At 48.8% G+C, this 14,756-nt stretch overlaps 1 protein-coding gene and 1 long non-coding RNA gene across 2 annotated transcripts in view; one reads left to right on the top strand and one right to left on the bottom strand.

The window, feature by feature from the left end:
* LOC120375810 overlaps nt 1-10,900 on the bottom strand; it is a 31,396-nt gene extending 20,496 nt beyond the window's left edge. The window contains exons 1-3 of the long non-coding RNA XR_005586793.1: nt 10,740-10,900; nt 1,413-1,540; nt 562-659 (exon numbers count right to left, since the gene is read on the bottom strand). This is a non-coding gene — a long non-coding RNA (uncharacterized LOC120375810). The remainder of the gene's footprint in view (nt 1-561; nt 660-1,412; nt 1,541-10,739) is intronic.
* Nucleotides 10,772-14,756, top strand: part of ACE2 (angiotensin converting enzyme 2) — a 39,693-nt gene continuing 35,708 nt past the window's right edge. The window contains exon 1 of the mRNA XM_039496600.1: nt 10,772-10,954. Within this exon, the coding sequence (XP_039352534.1) occupies nt 10,772-10,954 (183 nt within the window). The remainder of the gene's footprint in view (nt 10,955-14,756) is intronic.

Here is a 14,756-nt window from a genome sequence, read left to right as displayed (position 1 = left end):
TATATTGTTAAAAGAGGATATGAGTGTGTTGAGGTGAGGAACTGTATCTACACGACTGCATAAACATCTGCTTACTTTCTTCTACATCCTGTCCGTCCTCGCAACTCCTTTGGAAAATACAATAATGCACTTGAGGATACAGTTTGGCCAGTGTCACTACAATTATCATTTCTCACTTCAAGACAACATTTAAACCATTATTTAAGCATTATTGTTTCACAGCATATTTTCAAACTCTTTACCTACAACAGGAGCATGTGTAAAGTGAAAAGAGCTGGCAAAGTCTCTAGAGTCTGGACTGGCTATGTGGATCCCTGCCCCCAGGAGCCCAACCCCACCTTCATTGACTGTGTTTTCCTTTTTGGTTTCTCCCCCTCATCCTTGAATCTCAGGTATGGGGTGAGCAGGGACCAGGGTAGAGAACAGTGGGAACAACATGTGTAACAAGGAAAATGGGGCATTGAGACTCAAGAAGAGGGAAGGGAGGAAGGAGGCAATTGATAAAAATAAAATCATAGAGCTAACAAGACATATGCCTAGGATGGTCTCAGTTTTACTTACATCTCTGCCCGCTTCCCACATCTGTTGTATGTCCCATCAATTTAGACTGTAAGCTCTTCTGGGCAGCGATTGTGTCCTCTCTATGTGCTGTGAGATTCCTAGCACAAGTTTGGGCAATGGATTAATAAAATTAAAAAATGGAAATGAATAATAATCATCCGATGAAGTGGGTATTCACCCACGAAAGCTCATGCTCCAAAACTTCTGTTAGTCTATAAGGTGCCACAGGCCTCTTTGCTGCTTTTAATAATCTCCCTGTGTCTCAGATTTTCCATTTGTAACATGGGGATAATTGTATTCCCCTGCGTCACAAGGATATTGCAAGGTTTAGTCCATCACTGTTAGAACATCACTTTGAGATCTTTGGATGGAAGGTGCAGTAGAAGTACAGAATATTATTACTGGCCCCCATCCTGAGGTCCTTAACTCAGGCACTGACTTATTTAAGGAAGACCAGTATTATTTTATTGCCTATGTAGGTGGCTGGCTACCTTCATAGGTGCCATACTCTGTATTGCTAGGGGTGAACTGCAGTGTGATCTGCGCTGAATGGCTGGAACTGTGACATTTCTTCAGAAATTGTGGTAAGATTTCTGCAGTGTGGCCCTTTGGGGGAATGGCTTAATAGCACAATGGCAAATGGGAAGTGCAGATGAAAAAAGGAAGTTCTACAGTGTGGGTGAAATTCACTTAAAGTGCAAAGGGGCCTTGGCAAGGCTTTCTACACCACACACAACTTTAATGGGGATTTGTCTGAGCCTTCAGCACAGGCCAGCACTTTGAAAGTGGTTCTCTTCTGAATATCGTATGTGAGGTAGCCTGTTATTGGTGGCAAATGGTTAAACACAAACCTTTTCCTGAATTGGATCTTCAGCAGTGAGATTAATTACCAGTAGCTTGGCATGAGTCTCCTTAGCAGTTATGTAAGGTGAAGACAGAGAGTACATTTGGTTGCCTGTAGGAGCTGTGAGTGAATCGCCTGTGGGATATAAAGCAAATGGGCTCGTCTCATTCGTAACAACCACTAAAAGTTATTCTTGGTTTAAGATTCCTTGCTTCCCCCACATGGGCGGCCCTGGGAAAAATAAACCTTCTGCATCTCGGCACAAACCCAGTTTTGAGAAAACTTCTTTACAAGGTATCACTGGTTCTCAGCATCAGCTAGTGCTAAAAGGCACTAAAGCTCATTAAAAGGGTTGGACAAATATTTTCTGTCAAAACTTTTTTTGGATCGAAAACTAGGGGTTTTTAAAAAGCAGAAAAAAATCATGGACAATATCTGCTTTCCTTCAAAATTTGTTGTGGTTTTTTTAATTGAAAAGCTGAAATTAGTCTGTCAAAACCTGAATATAGTTTGGGGTTTCAGAAGTGTGTGACCAAATATTTGCTGCTTGCTGTGTTTGATTGCTTAAAGAAACAATAAAAAAAATTCTGCTTAAAAAAAAATCCAAAACTTTTGAACCACCTCAGCTTGTGACCAAATGCCTGAGCCCATCCAGTCAGATATTTTTTCCAGGTTTCTGATACTCTGCTGGCTTCCTTGACTCATATCTGCCTCCATAACTTTGGGTTCATTTAGCTTTGAACATAAGAACAGCCATACTGGGTCAAACCAAAGGTCCATCCAGCCCAGTATCCTGTCTACCGACAATGGCCAATGCTAAGTGCCCCAGAGGGAGTGAACCTAACAGGTAATGATCAAGTGATCTCTCTCCTGCCATCCATCTCCACCCTCTGACATACAGAGGCTAGGGACACCATTCCTTACCCATCCTGGCTAATAGCCATTAATGGACGTAACCTCCATGCATTTATCTGTTTCCCAGACACTGGCTCCATGGGGTCCATCACAAACTGGAGACGGTTACTGTGGGTTTGTCTTTAGTATAGCTTATGTACATACTCCACAAACTGAACATTTGAGCTTGTCCAGAATCTGAGATGAGCCTATGTTGTGAAAACTGAAATGCTCAAAATGTATGTGAATGGACACAAGGTGCTAAAATTAAATTAACCCAGAGGTTCTCAAACTGGGGTTCGGGAGCCCTCAGGGGGATCACGAGGTTATTACTGGAGGTCATGAGCTCTCAGCCTCCACCTCAAACCCCGCTGTGCCTCCAGCATTTATAATAGTGTTAAATATATAAAAAAGTGTTTTCAATTTATAAGGGGGGGGTGTTTGCACTCAGAGGTTTGCTATGTGAAAGGGGTCACCAGTACAAAAGTTTGAGAACCACTGAATTAACCCTTCTGAAGCCTCAGGGAATGCAGGGGAGGGGGGTCTCCCTTGGTAGGGTTGGGAAGGAGGTAGGTGGTGTAGGATATTGCTCTTCTCATGTGATCCCTCCCCCAGTGGCTAGTTTAAATGAAGCTACCCTCCCCTGACATAAATCTCCATATGGCACTAAAATTAAATATAGACTATAATTTGGCATTTGAGAAGTGAAAGGGATGGTAGCCCTAATGGAAAGCTAACAGCTTGGCTCTTCTGCAAGCCTCAAATTGCTGAATGAGCTTTAGGGTAGCAAAGGCTGTGCCTCCCAAACAGCCTGGTCCTGCCCCCTAGCCGACCCCCACCCACTTCCTGTCCCCCTGACTGCCCGCCCCCCTCAGAATCCCCAACCCGTCCTGCTCCTTGTCCCCTCACCGTCCCCCAGAGAACCCCCTCAACCACCACCCCGGGACCCCACCCCTGCTCCCTATCCTCTGACTGCCCGTACCGCATCCACTGAGTCCTGACAAACCTCCAGAATGCCCACAATCCAACCCCCCCTATTCCCTGTCCCCTGACCGCCCCCCCAACCTCTGCCCCCTCAACTCCCTGCCCCTTATCCAACCGCCGCTCCCGGCCCTGGCTCCTCACCCCCACCTCCGCCCCTCTCCCAGAGCCTCAGCACATCCAGGAGCGTCCCTGAACAGTGCAGCACCCCCGTGCCTCCGGCGGGGCCTGAGCTCCAACCCACTCAGAGCCACGTGGTCAGGGGGCAGGGCTGTGAGCTCCAGCGGGGCCTGAGCTCCCTCCGCTCAGCCTGGAGCTCGCAGCCCCGCCCCCCTTACCATGCGGCTCTGAGCAGGGCGGAGCTCAGGCCCCGCCGGAGACACACTGCACCGCTGTTCAGGGACTTTCCTGAGTGCGCTGAGGTTCCGGGAGAGGGGCGGAGGCAGGGTCGGGTTGGGTCGGGCCAGGACCGGGGAGGGAGCCTCAGCCATTCTCGTGGGGGCCCATGCGGAGCCCAGGGCCTGGGGCAAATTGCCCCAGTTGCCCCCTCCCTCTGGGCGGCCCTGAGTAGGGAAAAGAAACTTCCTTGTTACTTGTTGGACTTCATGAAGAAGCACTTTCATGGATATTTCTTTTTAAGCATCATTGTTTGCTCTATAATTTGAGGGAAAAAATCTTGCATTTATGTCTTCTCTCTCTTATATTGTTACAGGCAAAGGAAGAGGGAGAGATCTGCATTTGGGGCTCTAGGAAACTGTTCGTGGGAATGGATCAGTTTCAACAAATGTCTTGTTTTGAAAAAATTTTCGGACATTGTGACATTTTCAAAATGAAAAGGTCTGGATTTTTTTTGTTCAGAACTACTTTTCATTTAGAAATGTAAGTTAATTATAGTAAACAATGTTGTATAAAAAGGTCAAAATCAAACAACATGTTTCAACTGGCCTGTGCCAAAAAAATTTCAGTTCATTCACAACAATTTTTCAGATATTTGACTTTTTGTCCCAATTCAGAATGGGATAATATTTTGAAATCTTGACATTTTTCTTCGGATGGGAAAACCATTTGCCAGCCACCTTAGTGTCACGTTCATATCTTGAGTGGTAAAAACTCCCACCCATAGTATCAGAAAGAATATACACTTAGAACCTTGGGACAGGAGCACTATGAAGAATAAAAACAAAAAAGCTAGGATTTTTTGGTCAGTTCTTCACTGCAATAAACCTGTTGCTTATGAAGTAAACTGTTTTAAATGAGCCAAGTTTACTTAGGGCATGTATCAACCAGCTGTCCCCAGCCCATTAGCTGGGAACAGTTGTTGCTCAGCATTCTACGAACTGCTCTAATTTGTTTCTAGTATTTTTGTTTTCTTTAAAAGAAACAGGTGATAAGGGACTTGTGCAGTTTAATTATGTTCCAACTTTCAAAACTAACAGTTATGCTAATGAACTAATAACTAATTACTAATGAACATCATTAGTTAATGATTAAGCAGTTACATACACCTGTTTATTTTAAATGATTGAACTTGGTAGCTTTCAAATAACATGGAACAGGTACAGTGACTGAGTGATTATTAGTGTCACACGTGCCTATACATGGTGCAGATATGTTCACTTGTATAAATACATGAAATGCTTTCACACCTTGTGGATGCACATATAAAAATGATAATATTTTTAGTTTCATAATTGAATGTTCTGTAGCCATATAAATATATATGCATTTTAGACTAAGGTTTTATGGCAAGTGAAAATTCCCCCTTTTCAATGAGGGCAAAACCTTCCATTAAAGTCAATGGCAAACTTCCTGTTGACTTCACTAGGAACTGGATTTGTCTCAAGAATGCATGAGAGGAAAGTTCAGTTTTTCTGCTCTTTCTCTCTCCTCTCCCTCACAATTGCCTTTTCCTGTTTTATGTGCCATGTTAGGTGGGTTTTGTTACCTCGTGCATGACTCCTTGGGGCTGACACTGACGGTTTACTGTCTCATTTTCTTCACTCTGATTTAATAATAATTAAAAAGAAAAAAAATCCTTTGGAAAGTGAAGATGAAAAATGTTTACCTCGTGCTATTATTTTATGAATTTGTATTAGTACTGTCTGTCCGTTTGGTTTCTGATTGCCACATAGTGCAGTATGTAGCTCTTATAAGTTATGGACCAACAGGAATTTTGAACTTTGAATTAACATTCTCTATGATATTGTATCTAAATGATATTGCAAACTATGATGTGTGGACACATGCCCATTAGAAACTGTACTGAGACCTCTCGTTCCCTCATTATTCCATGTTCCCTACCCTAGCCTGTGGTAGCAGTAGAGCAGTTCAGTAGCTAATAATGCGTATTAATGCATTAAGCAGAAAGACAGAATGAAGAGTGATTGCAGAGATATCGAGCAGATAGCTGGACTGATGCTCTGGTTTGGAGTATGGCCTGACAGCTACAATGTAATACCTGGGCCATCATGCCCAATAAGTAGCTGACTGAAATCAGAATCTCATATTTTGTTTATATTTAGGTGCTGTTTGATACATACAAAGTAAAATTCTCTGCCTGATGGCCAGCACGAGTCAAGTTACATGGTACAGCTCAGCCAGTGCTGTAAGCACCAAGCCGGACACTTCCCTAAGAATGGCAACAGCAGCCATGCAGCTGACCACAACACGCAGCTACTGAGGGGGCTGTGAGACAAGTCAGACTCTCAGAGAACTAAATAGGGTTTGCAAGGGAGGAGCCAGGAACTGCCACTGATGCTGTCCAGGGGTGGCTCTAGGAATCCCGCCACCCCAAGCAGGGCGGCACGCCGCGGGGCGCGCTCTGGCGGTCGCCGGTCCCGCGGCTTCGGGGAACCTCTTGCAGTCGTGGCTGCGGAGGTTCTGCTGGTCCCGCGGCTCGGGTGGAGCATCCGCTGGCATGCCTGCGGGAGGTCCACCCGAGCCGCGGGACCAGTGAACCCTCCGCAGTCATGCCTGCGGGAGGTCCAGTGGTCCCGCGGTTCCAGTGGACCTCCCGCAGGCATGACTGCGGAAGGTCCGCCAGAGCCGCCTGCCACCTTGCCGGCAAAATGCCGCCCCAAGCACGCGCTTGGCGCGCTGGGGTCTGGAGCCGGCCCTGCATGATGCTGTAGCAGCCCAGGCAGGGAAGGTGAGGGGGGAACTGGCAGATCTGGAAGGGCAAGAGATTTCTGCTGTTATATGAGGCTTCATCTGCACATTTCACAACAATTATGACATGTTCACTATGTTCCCCCCTTACCCAGGGCCAGCAAAATCAGCTCTGATTTCTCCATATAACAATACACGTTGTGTAGAGAAACTCTTCTCACCCAATGGCTTCTCCTCTTCCTCCCAAATTGCTTGGATGCTGTCTCCTTTGCCATCTCCAGAGCTTGAAACTCTCTAAAGAGGGTGTGGGATCTCAGCATGGTCTCAGGTATCACACACTCTATGTCCTTATCTCTGTTGCGGCCTCCAAGTTAGTATTCTCTCTCTTCCCTTGCTGTTCTTCACTGGAGCAGGTCAAGCTGCGTTTTTACTCTTGAGCACCATCCCAAATTAAGTTGAAGAGCAATCACCAAGAAATCTGTCCGATTCACCATAGACATGCTATTAGTGTCTCAGGCCATATTATAGAATCATAGAGTTCAAGGCCAGAAGGGACCACCAGATCATCTAGTCTGACCTCCTGTGTATCGCAGGCCATCAACCGCACCCAACACCCGCACACTAAATCCAACAATGGAAATTAGACTGAAGTATTACAGCCCACTGTAGAATAGACTATTATGTTCCACAAGCAGGGAAATGATTACATGAGATACACCCAGATAATGCTGGCAAGTCACTCACACCCACATGCTGCAGAGGAAGGCAATAAACACCACAATCTGACCTGAGGGAAAATTCCTTCCTGACCCCACCTATGGTGATCAGTTAGACCATGGATGGGTAAACTATGGCCCGCGGGCCAGACCCGGCCTGTGAGCTGCTTTAAATCGGCCCGTGAGCCGCACCAGACAGCTCGGCCCTGCTCTGGCGCTCCAGCCGGGGCAGGGGTGGCACCAGCAGCTCAACCCCACTCTGATGCTCTGGCCAGGGGGGCACTGGTTTGGGGCTGCACCACGCAGCTCAGTCCCACCATGCAGCTCCTGGAAGCCGCGGCATGGCTGCACCATGCAGCTCCTGGAAGCCGTGGCATGGCCCCACTCTGGCTACTATGTGCTCCAATGGAAACTGCAGGGGCGGTGCCTGTGGATGGGGCAGCGAGCAAATGCCTTTGTGTAGGAGTTGGAGAAGAGACATGCCACTGCTTCCAGGAACTGCTTGAGGTAAGTGCCGCTCAGAGCCTGCACCCCCTGAGCCTCTTCCCATGCCCCAACCCCTTGCCCCAGCCCTGATCCCCCTCCCGCTCTCCAAACCCCTCGATCCCAACCCGGAGCACCCTCTTGCACCCCAAACCTCTCATCCCCAGCCCCACCCCAGAGCCCACACCCCCAGCCAGAACCTGCACCCCTTCCCCAGCCCTGATCCCCCTCCCACCCTCCGAACCCCTCAGTCCCAGCCCCAAGCACCCTCCGAGACCCCAAACTCCTTATCCCCAACCATGAGCCCACACCCCAACCCCAATTTTGTGAGCGTTCATGGCCCTCCATACAATTTCTGTTCCTCGATGTGGTCCTCGGGCCAAAAAGTTTGCCCACCCGAGTTAGATCCTGAGCATGTCAGCAAGAACCACGCAGCCAAGCACCTGAGAGAGAGAATGCTCGGTGCCACCTCAGAGCCCTGGCCCACCCTGCCCAGTGTCCCATCTCCAGCCATGGCCATCCCTCGTGTTCCAGAGGAGGAGAGAAAAAAACTTCCCAGAATACACTGAGGAAAATACATTTTCCTGCATTATTCACTCAACTGAGTGATGCCTTTGGTCAGCAAGGGATTTGGAACCAGGTGACAGATTGGGTGTTCTGAATTACAGATTTCAACTATGACTGGATCTCCTTGTTGTCCCAGATGGTCACCAGTTCCCCCACAACTGCCTCTGGACAGCTGGCAGCACAGCCATAGGAATCCTTCTCCTGAGAATTGCTGGTAAATAACAATGCCGCAGAAGAAGCTGATGCTGAGACAGGCATCTTGGGTGGTCACAATATGGTGGTCAGGCCAAATTTCTCTAATGTAGGCAAAGCTTAACTTTAAACCTCTACTAATTCATATCACAACAAAGGTTTACCCTCTGTGAAAATACTGTAGAATGTGCAAAGTGGAATTCCTGTCTACATTGCAAATAATAGTCTACATTATGAAATATTTTCACTTACTGGTGCACTTTTTAGTATCCTATAAAAGGTCAGAAAGTTTGAAAGATTTCATAATGAAGTCATTTTGTGATATAATTCAGACCAACTCTACCTGATAGATAAGGAGCAAGGTGCAAAATGTATATATAATGTTCTGCATGTGGCACATTACATTGATCCTCAGCTAAAAGAGACTTGAGCTGCCTCTTGGTAAGCTACCTTGGAAACCCTAAGATATTATCACTTAGAACGTCCCAGGATTATCCTTCCTAATTCCGTCACAAATGGCCTTTCTCTAGGCACTGCCCTAACAAATAATAAAATAACAACAATGAAATCTTATTCTTTTTCTTCTTTGTTTCTGGTAGCGCCCACACTGTGCTAAGCTGTTCCCAAATAGACAAGAAGGCACTGCAATGCCTACGAGACTTAGGAGCCTAAGTATCATTTTCAAAAGTGACTCAGGCACATAGAAGCCTAAGTCCCATTGACTTTTTAGCTCCTAAGGGCCAGGTTTTCAAAGGTATTTAGGTGCCTAAAGATGCAGATAGGTACTTAGTGGGATTTTCAAAAGCACATGAGCAAGTTAGGTGCTTAACTCCCATTAATTTCAGCAGGAGTTAGGCACCTAAATACCATTGAGGATCTGGGCCTACAGGTATGTCTACACAGCAAATTAAAACCCATGGCTGGACTGTGCCAGCTGACTCAGGCTCATAGGGCTCAGGCTACAGGGCTGTTTCACTGCTGTGTAAATGTCTAGGCTTGGGCTGTAGCTTGAGCTCTGGGACCTTCCCACCCAGTAGGGTCTTCAGCCCAAGCCCGGAAGTCTACACAGCAATGAAGCAGTCCCACAGCCTGAGCCCCGTGAGCTTGCATCAGCTGACATGGGCCAGCTGGGGGGGTTTCTTTGCTCTGTAGACATACCCTAAGACAGGGGTGGGCAAACATTTTGGCCCGAGGGCCACATTGGGATTGCAAAACTGTATGAAGGGCCAGGTAGGGAAGGCTGTGCCTCCCCAAACAGACTGGCCTCCACCCCTATCCACCACCTCCCACTTCCTGCCCCCTGACTGCCCCCTCAGAACTCCTGACTCATCCAACCCCCCCCCCCTGCTCCTTGTCCCCTAACCACCACCCCCGGGATCTCCCACCCCTAACCACCCCCAGGACCTCACCCCCATCCAACTCCTCCTACTCCCAGTCCCCTGACTGCTCTGACCCCTGTCCACACCCCGCCCTTGACAGGCCCCTGGACCCCATGCCTATCCCCATTCCCCATCCCCTGACCCCTATCCACACCCCTGACCCCTGACAGGCCCCCCCGGGTCTCCCACGCTTATCCGACCCCTCCGTCCCCGGTCCCCCCTCCAGAACCTCCGCCCCATCCAACTCCCCCCTGCTCCCTGTCCCCTGACTGCCCCCGGGGACCTCCCACCCCTTATGCAACCTCCCAGCCCCCTTACCATGCCGCTCAGAGCAGCATGTCTGGCAGCTGCGCTGCCTGGCCAGAACCAGATATGCTACCGCACTCCCTGGCAGGAGCTTGCAGAGCGCTGCCCACGCGGCGGCATGGCTGCGCCAGAGAGAGGATAGCGGGGAAGGGGTCAGGGACCAGCCTCCCCAGCAGGGAGCTCAGGGGCCGGGCAGGATGGTCCTGCGGGCTGGATGTGGCCCACGGGCTGTAGTTTGCCCACCTCTGCCCTAAGAGGCCAAGCAGCAACATTACACCAGTCCTACACTGAATTTCTTTCTTCCCAAGGCATACGGTCAGGTAGTGTCTCACTGAATTTGCTAACTGTTTTTGTAGATTATCATCAATCTGTTAAAGGATTTGCAGATCTTGGACTTCCTCTGACACTGTGAGATTATAGATAATAACCACCTGTATCATTGACAGCAGAGTGGGGAAATATTAACTAAAACTAAAAGCCTTTTTATAAGAAGACCATAAAATGCTACTAGTAATTATGTTTCTCCAAAGTTAATGATTAACTTTTGTTTATTTGCCTTTTTAAAGCTATTTTCATTTCTGTCCTTCACTGGATAAAAACGATAAAAGATCCAGCAAATTGGATTCTCCCTCTTTCCCCTAGCACACACCTATGTGCAAAGGCTGATGAGACAGCAGCTGATTAGGAAGCTTATTTGAGGGAACCTACCTCAATTAGTGGATCTTGGCTCAGAAGGAAGTATGTTGGTCCATCTATGGCTTCTTTGCAGTCTCACTGCTGTTGCTACATCACAGGATACAACACAAGAGGCCAGCAACTTTTTGTCTCAATTCAATGTACGAGCAGAAGATCTATCTTATGCAAGTTCACTTGCCTCCTGGGACTATAACACCAACATCACAGAAGAGAATGCCAGAAAGATGGTGGGTACTCAACACTGTCTAGGAATGTTTGCTATTATATTAGAAATTATATTATAACGACATGATATTTTACTGTGTTGCTGTAGATTGATATATAGGAATTGCTAATGGATAAGGAACGCGGGATGGGTTCAATTTTGGATTTTAGTTCAGTAGTTACTGAAAAATTTCTGATGGTCATTTGGTGGGTTATGTGAAATGAGTTGGTGACCTAAATCTATTTGATGGTGGATGATTGTCTGCCTCAAAACACTGTTGCTATTCTCATAGATTAGCATCCTTAGCAATCACCAGTGGAATAGGTAGAATTGTACTGTGAGGAAAATTTAATGAAGACATAGATTTCCAGATTCCCAAGGCCTGATGTTTGGACTAGCAGAAGCTAGTACGTAGCCACAGGCAGGACAGTGACAGTTGTGCTTGCCCTACCTCACAATAAGATTCACTGTCTCTCAGTCTCTAACTATCCAGCCTCTTCTCAGCCTCTAGCTATCCAGTACAACCACCTGCCCCTCTAGACTGATATTATATACTGTGACAGCATTCAACCGTAATCTGATTGGTCACTGAGGATTCCGTGCTGCAGCCATATTAGAAAGCATCTACTATCCTTGGAATCTTGAAAATCAATGGAAAATATTGTGGTGACTTTTGTAGCTATATTTTAAAGCAAACTCATTTCTAAATAAACGTTTCAGCATGTGATGATGCAGTGTAATCTCAACAGACCTAATTTTGAACAAAGGTATAACCCAGAATCACCACATCCAGTGGAGTCTTACTAGTTAATGAAAACATGGCTTAAGTGTAACATTTCTTAATCAAAATATAGTCTCTGATTGCAGGATGAAATCCTCCTGGCTAATCATAGTTCTGACACATTCCAAAACACATAAAATTGAAGCTCCATTTAGCAGCTTTAAGCAATAGGATAATATTGCTCAGTGTGATACCAGTAATGAATGCAAGTATGATGGTGCCTCTGGTTGTCCCTTGTGCATGCATTATTGTGATGCCAGCAGTGACACTGGTATGGCACCTAATAAAGGTAATAATTGGAGATATACCAATCTCCTAGAACTGGAAGGGACTTTGAAAGGTCATTGAGTCCAGCCCCCTGCTTTCACTAGCAGGACCAAGTACTGATTTTGCCCTAGATCCCGAGGTGGCCCCCTCAAGAATTGAACTCACAATCCTGGGTTTAAGCAGGCCAATGCACAAACCACTGAGCTATCCCTTCCCCCTGTCTGCTTAAAGGGACAGAGTTAATGAAAGGTGCTCCCAGTGGCTTCCTCAAACCCACTTTTTTCATAGAATGTGGTCACCCCTCTGTAATCACACAACCATTTTGCCCACTCCTCACCCAGTTCTCCAAATGGACGGGACAGCCCAGGCACTCAACCAGCCTGTCTCCGGGAGAGGTACCGGCTGGCACCCCAACTCCCCCCAGCTGGCTCTTTTCATTGGACAGAAAATGCCTCTTCTCCGCCTAACCCCCAACCTGCTTAGTCATCCCCACTGGGATCAAACAATGTAAAAAATACATTTGCTTACTAATAAATTTGACTCTGGCTGGGTATCAAACATCATGACTGAAGTGTTAGAAAGAAAATGATGCCCATTTTTGCTCATTCCCAAAGAATAAAGGGAAAAAAAAGACATTTCCAAGATAGTCATACATAGCTCTGAATGTATACATGCTGGGTGGTAATTCTTATCTTCTGATGAGTCATTAGCAAGGAACTGTGATAACCATAGGTGCAATGTCCCTTAAATGTCCTGGAACATACAGAAGGGAGATTAGAAATATCCTAAGATTCCAAACCAAACCTGCATGCCAGGGTCTCATTGTGCTCATTGTCCATAACAAAAGGTGGAAATGAAAGCTGGCTCTTCTAGTGACTGCCGAAATCCAAATAATGTTAAGTGCTAAGGGTTGCACTGCATCTGTGAGCCAGCTTGTCTTGCAGAGTATAGACACACAGAGTAGGTGCAAGCAGTTGCATGCTGTGGGTTCATATTCTGCATGTACAGTTTAGGATCCTAAACTGCATTTGGGAGAGTGTGGTTTTCTGTGTCCAATCAGTAAGCACTAATTATTGTAACTTGGGAAGATTAAATATTTGTATTATCACATGAATTGCTAGCAGTGACATGGCAGTTATGATTTATTACTTCTATTGTGGCAGCACCCAAAGGACTCAGTCAGGATCATGATTCTTGAGCTATGGACTGTTCAAATGCATAGGTAGGCAAGCCCCGTACCCCAAAGAGCTTACAGTCTAACTCAGGAGTGGGCAAACTATGGCCCACAGGCAGGGCTGGCTCCAGACCCCAGTGTGCCAAGCGCGCGCTTGGGCTGGCATTTTGCCAGGAGGGCGGCAGGTGGCTCCGGCGGACCTCCCGCAGGCATGACTGTGGAGGGTCCACTGGTCCTGCAGCTCCGGTGGACCTCTCGCAGAAATGCCTGCGGAGGGTCCGCTGGTCCCGCGGCTCTGGTGGAGCATCCGCAGGCACACCTGTGGGAGGTCCACCAGAGCCGCGGGACCAGCGGACCCTCCGCAGGCACGTCTGCAGGAGGTCCCCCGGAGCTGCAGGACCGGCGACCGCCAGAGTGCGCCCCACAGCACGCCGCCTTGCTTGGGGAAGTGGAATTCCTAGAGCCGCCCCTGCCCACAGGCCATATCTGCCCATTGGATCTTTTAATCCGGCCCTCGAGCTCTCACCGGGGAATGGGGTGGGGAGCAATGCTTTCCCCGCTCTGGTGCTCCAGCCGGGGAGCGGGGTCAAGGGCTTGCCTTGCTCCATTCCGCGCGGCTCCTGGAAGCAGGGGCAGCCAGGGGGTTCCAGGAACCACGGCCAATGGGAGCTGCGGGGGAGGTGCCTGTGGACGAGGCAACGCAGTGTGGCCCCGTCTCCGCATGGGAGCCGGAGGCAGGCTATGCCACTGTTTCCATGAGCCACTTCAGGTAAGGGCTGCCCGGATCCTGCACCCCTGAGTCCCCACCCCCTCTGCAGCCCAACCGCCTGCCCCAACCCTGATTGCCCTCCAAACTCTTTGATCCCAGCCTGAAGCCCCCTCCTGCACCCTAAATCCCTCATCCTCAGCCTCACCCCAGAGTCTGCACCCCCAGCCGGAGCCCTCATCCCCCCCTCCCCGTGCGCCCCAATCCCCTGCCCCAGCCAGCCCTCCATACAATTTTCATACCGAGATGTGGCCCTCAGGCCAAAAAGTTTGCCCATCCCTGGTCTAAGTTAAGACAGCATGTAACACCTGCATGCAACAAATACAGGAGGGAAGGAGGATGAGGGGAGCAGCAGGGCCGCCCAAAGGGGGGGCAAGAGGGGCAATTTGCCCCGGGCCCCATAGGGGCCCCCACGAGAGTTTTTTGGGGCTCCTGGAGCGGGGTCCTTTACTCGCTCTGGGGGGCCCGGAAAACTCTTGCGGGGCCGGGCCCAGGAGCTTCTTCCGCTCCCGGTCTTTGTTGGTGGGGGGTCCTTCTGCTCCAGGGCGGAAGGACCCCCCACTGGCGAATTACCGCTGAAGCGGGACCCGCCGCCGAAGTGCAGCTCGGTCTTCGGCGGTAATTCGGCGGCGGGGGGCCCTTCCGTTCCGGGACCCGCTGCCGAAGTGCCCCGAAGACCCGTGGTGGGGGCCCCCCGCCGCCAAATTACCGCCGAAGACCGGGCTGCACTTCGGCAGCGGGTCCCGCTTCGGCGGTAATTTGGTGGCGGGGTGGCCCCCGCCGCGGGTCTTTGGGGCACTTCAGCGGCGGGTCCCGGAATGGAAGGGCCCCCCGCC

Source organism: Mauremys reevesii, linkage group 1 (assembly GCF_016161935.1).
Source record: "Mauremys reevesii isolate NIE-2019 linkage group 1, ASM1616193v1, whole genome shotgun sequence".
Classification (NCBI taxonomy): domain Eukaryota; kingdom Metazoa; phylum Chordata; order Testudines; family Geoemydidae; genus Mauremys; species Mauremys reevesii.
This window is presented reverse-complemented; position numbering and strand designations above follow the sequence as displayed.